The 8405-nt window shown below is 47.6% G+C and overlaps 1 protein-coding gene across 1 annotated transcript in view; it reads left to right on the top strand.

Annotated features, from left to right (window-relative positions):
- Window positions 1-8405, top strand: part of Gabbr2 (gamma-aminobutyric acid type B receptor subunit 2) — a 339297-nt gene that overhangs the window by 322562 nt on the left and 8330 nt on the right. The window contains exons 16-17 of the mRNA XM_031377342.1: window positions 953-1135; window positions 4339-4468. Of these exons, the coding sequence (XP_031233202.1) occupies window positions 953-1135; window positions 4339-4468 (313 nt within the window). The remainder of the gene's footprint in view (window positions 1-952; window positions 1136-4338; window positions 4469-8405) is intronic.

Genomic DNA, 8405 nt, shown 5'->3' with positions numbered 1-8405 from the left:
CACACACACAGCACAGCAAGTCCTAGTGGCCACTCCATCCTTAGTCCCTTCTGGCCAGATGACAGTGAAGCTCTTCTTTACACCCACACCCAAGGCTAAGGAGTCCTGATGGGGACTATGGTAACTCCACTCCTGGTCTCCAGGGCTAAGCCCAGAGCCCACCATGGGCTAGAGAAGATTCTAGAATGTATGGATAAGATTAGAGTCTCAGGGCAACTTTTTTGTCTCAGATTCTTTCCCCATGGGGCTGGGAAGGTGCTACAGTAGTTAACAGGCCAAATTGCTGTTGCAGAGGGTCCAGGCTCAGTTCCCAGCATCCCGTCAGGTGTCTCACAGCTACACTTAACTACAGTTCCAGAGGATCCAACTCCCTCTTCTGGCCTCCACATCCACCTGCATCGCATGCACACAATAACCACAATATACCCACACACAGAGACACATCATTAAAAGTATAATAAAATCATTTTTAATTGCTCAGTCATGTCCAGATCCCTACCACACAGAACCTGCACTATAACAGATGTGACGGGCTTTAAGCTGCACAGTGCCTTTGCCAGGACAAGCAGGTCAACAGCTAGTCTCTAAACTCACCCTGGAATGAGCAGTCTTCCCCGTCCTCTATCTCTTTGTTGTAGAAACTTCCACAGCGGGATCCTGCCCAAGGCCCTGGACTGCCTCTGCCCCCTAGGAGGGTGTGAATGAGCCAGAGTCAGAAGGCTGACTCTCCTATCCCAGAAGGACTCTGAGGCTCAGTGACTGGGAAGCTGCCTGCCCACTGTCATGCCCAAGCCTGTGCCAGAGCCCAACATGGGCCTGGGGGTCCTGAGCCCCAGCCTACCTCCCTCTGGGGCCCCTGTCAGTTCCCGTGTAGGACTTGGTAGAGGAACATGGTTGGGGAGAGACAGGAACTTGGCAGGAGTCTCACTGCAAGCCACCTCTGTTCCTTCAGCTCATCACTCTGAGGACAAACCCTGACGCAGCCACTCAGAACAGGCGATTCCAGTTCACACAGAACCAGAAGAAAGAAGATTCGAAGACCTCCACTTCAGTCACCAGCGTGAACCAGGCGAGCACATCACGTCTGGAGGGACTGCAGTCAGAAAACCACCGTCTACGGATGAAGATCACAGAGGTGTGTCCACATCTGGAGACCTCACATCCTCCTGTGCTTGTCCCTCTAGGGGGTCTCCAGCTTGTCCCTGCTCCATAGTCCTCTAGAACACCCCAGGTCATGGCAGCAGGGAGCTAAGCACAGCCGACCCACACTTAGTGCCCATTAGCCTAGACTCCTAGAATCCAACATTCCCCAATCTCCAATGTGTTCAGAAAGGGAGGAAACTTGGGAGTATCTGCAAGGAGGACCCCCCATAGCTCCCCAGTGCTCAGCATGGTAAGAAGTACAAAGACAGGCTTCCCCAGAGATGGCTGTGCTGTGGCAAACCTGCCCCCAGTTCTGAATCGCTTCTTGAATAGTCCAGAGAGGGCATAGCCAGGATGCTTTCTGTCTGAGCCACACCCTCAAATGAGAGGGAACCCCAAGTCCCTCTCACTCTCGTTTCCTAGGGTTCTGACTGGACCTACTCCTGGGCTGAGTCAAGTCAGGGTGCTGGCCAAGCAACAGCAACCAAGAGATTTCAAAAGCAAGTAGCCCCAAAAGAGGGGCTAGAAAGAACGGCCATGAGTTGGCAGCCAGCCTGGGCTCCAGAGCAAGGCTCTGTCTGAAAAAAGAAAGTGTGTTTACTTCTCTCTTAGACTAGTAGCTCTGAGGACTGGGGTCACAGCTGGGCAGGGTCATTTGTGGGTTGGGGCGCCTCTTCTGCTTCCTGCTATTCTGGCACAGCAAAATGAAGACATGGCCTCCGTCTCAGGAAGAAGAGACACAGAAAGCCCACATAAGGGATCACCCCTTAAGCAAGTGACCCACAAACACGCTCACGCACACACACACGCACACACACACACACACATGCTCACACACATGCACTCTCTCTTACACACATACACACACTCATACACACATACACACATGCTCATACACACATTCTGTCTCACACACACACACATTTGCACACACATACACATGCATACAAGCATGCTCATACACATGCACACACATATCCACACACACATACACACACAAGCATGCTCATACACACATCCTCTCTCTCACATACACACACACTTGCACACACATACACATGCACACAAGCATGCTCATACACATGCACACACATATACACATATATACGCACACATAGATATACACACAAGCATGCTCATACACACATCCTCTTTCTCTCTCTCTCTCTCTCTCTCTCTCTCTCTCTCACACACACACACACACACACACACACATACACACACACACACACACACAATTTGCATACAGTTTGGTTTTGTCTCCCTGTGCTGGCAAAATTTTCATGAGCTCATTAGCCACAGAGCACAGAGGAGCCTGGGAAATGTAGTCTCTTTCCAGACACATGCAGGGCAGAAGATGGTTACTAGATTGGATATGGGGTGACCAGTTAATTCTGAATTGCAAATACACTGCCAATCATGTTTTCATACTGAAAACATGTATATGAAGGGACCTTGGAGTCAGCACAAAACCCACCCAGCACAAAGGAGATTATTAACCCAGAGGGGCAAGCCAGAGGCTACCTCTGGATCTGGTGAAGACACCTGCTGCTGCAGGTGTCTGCAGGAGTGGTTTTGAAGAAGAAAAGGGGAAGTCTGTTCTAGGATGAGTTGGTAAATTCTGACTGGACATTTTAGTCAGGATAGCTAAGTAAAGAATTTTGATTGCTAGATTTTGTGTTTTGATAGTTGGACCTTAGTGTTTTAATCAGGCAAAGGAAGTGCCCAGATAAGGGACTAGACCTTGATGGCTAGCTTTAGAAATGTAATCAAATGGTTTAACAAGTGGCGGGAGGAGGACAAGACCTAACAGCACCATGCTTGCAAGGCTTGGGTCTGCTGGAGATCCCTTCAGACACTGCTTACCATGTGCAGGCAGTACCTAGACTGCCAAGGGGGCTTCTGTTCTCTGAGGTTTAAATTCCACTGGACTTCTGTGTTTTCGTTTGCTAAGTCCAGCAACCTCTGTGGGGTTCATAGAACTCTGTCACGTCCCTGAAATGTTTTAAGACAGGGCTTCCTGCTCCAGCTTCTATAGCAATGAGAGCATCAGCTTTTTTCCACTCTGATCCCACTGCTAGTGCATCAGACATCTCTAACAAGCAACAACACAGCATCAGACTAAGCCTTCCACTGCCTTCCAGCAGTGTAATCCCCCCTGCTGAGAACCCCAGTGTGGCTTTGCTTGCCCTAGAACTAAGCCTCAAGCAGCGTCCCATTGGACCGATCCCATTGGACCGATCCTCAGCTTCCAGCCCTGCCACTATGTAGCACAAATAAGACTTGTATTTTCTTTCGGTTTGTTTTGTTTTCATTCCTGTAGAAACTCAGTAGGCAGCAACTTTGCCCCGACCTCAGAAGAGTGATTCACAGCTAGTAAAACTCCCTTTCTATTCTCTAGTCGGATACCCACTAGCCATCCCAACTACCATGTCCACCACCCACGCACACTTCCCTGGCTTTGCCCCAATTCTTCTGCAACCTGAGCATAACTGGGTCCCATCGTTCTCAGTGCCCCCAGGACCCAGTTGGCTGGAGCCTGTATGATAGTGTAGGACTCAGAGATGCAGAGCCCTGCCTGTGAGCCTCCTGGCTGAGTCTGCTGAGTAGTTATAATGATAGTTCTGATAGTCCTCTAGCAACTGATTCCCTCCTTATGTCAGGCACTGGGATAAACCCCATGCATCATCTCACTGAGTCTCCATACATCCTATGAGGCAGGTACTCTGATGTCCTTGTGCCACAAATAGAGGCTGAGACTCACAAGCCCAGTACAGAGCCAGGAAGTGCATGCAGCCAGTCTCCCCTTGGCCTGAGCTGGCTTCTCCATTTATCTCTGCTCCTTGTCCTGCCTCTTGGTCTTGCTTAGACCTACTCAAGGCTCAAGCCCAGTCAGGTCATATGACTGCCAACCCCTGGTCCATCTCAGCACAGCTCCTGCTTGAATGGGTGCAATAGAGTCCTTCTCTGGATGCAGAGGCCATGACAAGTAGTGGTGGTTCACACCTTCAATCCCAGCACTCCTGAGGCAGAGACAGGCAGATCTCTGAGTTTGAGGCCAGCCTGGTCTACAGAGTGAGTTCCAGAGCTACACAGAGAAAACCCTGTCTAGAAACACCAAAAGGGGAGATACAGAGGTCAAAACTCAGAGGCTGGGACTAGAGACTTGGTCTCAGATGGAGTCTTGTCTTTCAGCTGGACAAAGACTTGGAGGAAGTCACCATGCAGCTACAAGACACACCAGAGAAGACCACATACATCAAACAGAATCACTACCAAGAGCTCAACGATATCCTCAGCTTGGGCAACTTCACAGAAAGCACAGGTGAGCAGAGGCTGGGCCCTGAGATGGGACCTGTCACTTTGTATGGGGCTAGTCTGAAGTCATGAATACAGACAGGCAGACAGAGCTGAAGGACCTGGGACCTCATCTCCTGCCTACAGCTACACCTCTGTTCAAAGTCTTCTCCTCCCATTCCCAGCCCTGGGCTTCAGCTTTCCGCCCTCAGACGCCATGTCTGCTTGTACACAGCACAGCTGGTGCCCCAGTGTTCTGACAGGGACACACATTATTTCCCTTTTGGGCCACAGAGGATGATTTATATTTACTTCACACTTTTTTTTTTTGAAAATGTTTTCTTTTCTTTTTCTTTTTTTTTTTTTAAAGATTTATTTATTATATGTAAGAACACGGTGGCTGTCTTCAGACACACCAGAAGAGGGCATCAGATCTCATTACAGATGGTTGTGAGCCACCATGTGGTTGCTGGGATTTGAACTCAGGACCTTTGGAAGAGCAGTCAGTGCTCTTAACCACTGAGCCATCTCTCCAGCCCCTTTACTTCACACTTTAAGAAGCATTTCAGGTGTGTACAGGAGGAGAACAGTCAGGAGGGTGTGATACGATACTTCCCCTCTCACCAACCACATGAGAACAGGTCACTGTGACATGGGCCACTCTCTCTACCTCTTAGCAAAAGCCAGTGTAGGAGGGACATACGGAAGAGGACATTCGCCTGTGACGTTGTAAGTTATTCTGGCCCTCTCCAAATGTGAAGCATTAAATTTCTTGAGGTGGCAGCTTCCCAGTAAGAAATGCATCCACGTAGGCACCTAAGTGTTTATTGTAACATTATTGGTAGATGAGAAGGACTGCCACTAACTAATGTGTACATCAGTTAAAGTGACTCCATCAGTTATAAAATGGTCAAGCAGAACACATTGTGCACTTAAAGGTGAGATAAGGGATGATGGGGTAGCTGAGTGACAGAGTGTCTGCCTATCATGGTAAAGAGCTGGAGAGGTGACTCAATGGCTAAGAATACTAAGGCTCTAAGAGGACCTGAGTTCAGTTCACAGCACCCACACTGAGCGGCTCCTAACCACTTATAGGTCCAGTTCAAGGGGATCTGATGCCCTCTTCTGGCCTTCTTGGGTATCTGCATACCTATGGAGCACATAAGCACACACAGACAGACAAACACACACACAAAAAAGTAAGTCTCTTTTAAATTTTTTAAAAAGCTGTGAGTTAGATCTCCAAATGCAAGAAGCCAGCATTATAATACACACACACACACACACACACACACACACACATACACACACACTTTCATGGGGCAGGGAGAGGGGTGCACATGTAGCTATATGTGAGTGTCTGTATAAGTGCACTTCTTAAAGGACTAGAGAGAACAAGCAGGCTATCAACCATGTTCTGACAGAAGAGCCTGGTACTACAGAGCACAGTATGCAAGCTTTCTCTTGCTTTTCATTGTACACAAGCACTCCCCTGGTGTTTGGCACTTGTCAGCATGCATGCATCATTTGCTATGAAGTTGTTTTAGGGGCTGTGGCTGCAGCTCACTATAGAGGACCTGCCTGTCATACTCCAGGCTCCGGGTCCAACCTCCAGTATGTGCAAAAATCTATTTTTAAATCAATGAAAATGAAAAGATTTTGTTTCTTTTAGTCTTAAACTCACTCTGTAGAACAAGCTGTTGAAATCAGAGATCTGCCTGTATCAGCCTCATAAGTGATAGGATTAAAGGCATGCGCCACCACTGCCTGGCTGGCCTAGAACATTCTATATAGTCAGTCAAGCACCTTGAATGCTTGCTCTTCCTGTCTTCACCTGCAAGTGCTGGGACTAGAGATATGTGCAGTCTTTAGAAGTTTCACACAGAGAGACATACACAGAGTGTGTGTGTGTGTGTGTGTGTGTATTACATAAAATGTTAATTGTAAAGAAATCTCTAAATTAAAATTGTTAAAAGAATTTTAAAGGATAAAAATTACTCTTGGGCCAGCCACAGTGGCACATGTTTTCAATCCCAGCTCTCAGGAGGCAGAGGCAGGCAGCTCTCTGTGAATTAGAGTCCCAGGCTAATCCACATAATGAGCTCCATACTGGCCAGAGCTGCATAGTGAGACCCTGACCATCCTAGTAATTCCAGCATCTACACCTTTACAAAGGAAAGCACTTCATATTCGTGGAGGGAGATTTTTTCAATTAACTTCCCTGGGCTAAGTGAGTAAGCGTGTGGGAAGAGCAGAAGTGTCTTCACTTTGTACTGTGCTTTGTAACGTGAATGCTAATATCCAGATGGACACAGATTTAAATATAAAAGGTGAAAACGAGGAAGGACTAGATGAAACCAAGTGGTAAGCTTGTAAGAAGTCCTAGAAGGGGGAGGTCTTAATCAGTTTGAGGATAGCCTGAGCTATACAGTAAAATGCTGATTTTTAAAACTATATATTGTTTTTGTGAGGTTTTTTGTTTTTTGTTTGGTTTGGGGGGGTTGGTAGGGTTTTGGTTTTGATTTTGATTTTATTCAAGACAGTGTTTCTCTGTGTAGCCTTAGCTGCCCTGGAACTCACTCTGTAGACCAGACTGACCTTGAACTCACAGAGACCTGCCTGCCTCTGCCTAAACCTATATATTGTTAAGCAAACAGTGAGAGGCTGGAGAGCTCGCTCAGTGGTTAAGAGAACTCGTTGCTCTTACAGGGGACTTAGATTTGATTTCTCAGCTCCCATATGATGGTTCAAAGCCACCCACAACTCCAGTTTCAGAGGATCCAGTGTCCTCTTCTGATCTCCATGGGCACTGAACACACATGTGATGAGACACAGAATACATGCAGGCAAAACACTCATACACAAATTAAAATGGTTAAGTCTAATTTTAAAAGAAACAAACGAGGAAGAAAGAAGATCCTCTCAAATACAGCTGCTTGAAGCAGACATTGCTCTGAACCACTTCTGCTGGTGGCTTTCAGGCTCTGTGTAGTAGATTTTGTGCAATCATAACCAAATAACACAACCTTGGCAATCGAGTGCCACAGCAATAGGGACTGGGAGATGAGCAGTTGTCAAAGTGCCCGAAGGAACTGAGCTTAATCTCCAGAACACACGTGAAAAGCCGAGTGTCGGAGCACACACTGTCATCCCAGCACAGGAGGCAGAGACAAGCTGACCCCAGGGGCTTCCTGGGGAGTCAGCTAGGCCTCCTGGGTAAGTTCCATGCCAGTGAAAGACCCTATCCCAAAGAACACAAGCAAAAAGTAGAAGGTACACAGCACCTGAGGAGTGACAGCAAAGGTGTATGACAGGGTGCCTGAGGAATGACACCAACGATGTGAGTGCACACACACATAAAACACACACACACAAACACAACACAATACACGTGCAACACAACACACAGAGAGAAAATGGAGAAGGTGGAGAAGGAAGAAGGAAGGAGAGGAGGAGGGAGGGAGGGAGGGGAAGAAAAAAAGCCATAACATAAATGTATTTTCTCGTAGCTCTGCAGGCTAGGAGTCCAGAATGAGGGAATTAGTAGGCTCAGTGTCTAGAGAGGTCCTTGCCTGTTTCTGAGATGGTCCCTGGATCACTTTGTTCTCTGGAAGAGAACAGTATCCTCACAGGTGGAAGGGACAGAAAAGGCTCAAACCCTGTCCCTTGGGCCCCTTTAGAAGGACACTAAACCCTTCCCTAAGAAGTCCACCCTCGCCGGGCAGTGGTGGCACATGCCTTTAATCCTAGCACTTGGGAGGCAGAGGCAGGTGGATTTCTGAGTTCGAGGCCAGCCTGGTCTACAGAGTGAGTTCCAGGACAACCAGGGCTATACAGAGAAACCCTGTCTCGAAAAAAAAAACAAAAACAAAAAAAAGAAAAGAAGTCCACCCTCAAAACGTGATCACCTTCTGAAGTCACCACCTCTTAACAAAATCATTGTTTCTTTCTCTCTTTCTTTCTCT

The sequence above is a fragment of the Mastomys coucha genome, unplaced genomic scaffold (assembly GCF_008632895.1).
Source record: "Mastomys coucha isolate ucsf_1 unplaced genomic scaffold, UCSF_Mcou_1 pScaffold18, whole genome shotgun sequence".
Lineage (NCBI taxonomy): Eukaryota > Metazoa > Chordata > Mammalia > Rodentia > Muridae > Mastomys > Mastomys coucha.
This window is presented reverse-complemented; position numbering and strand designations above follow the sequence as displayed.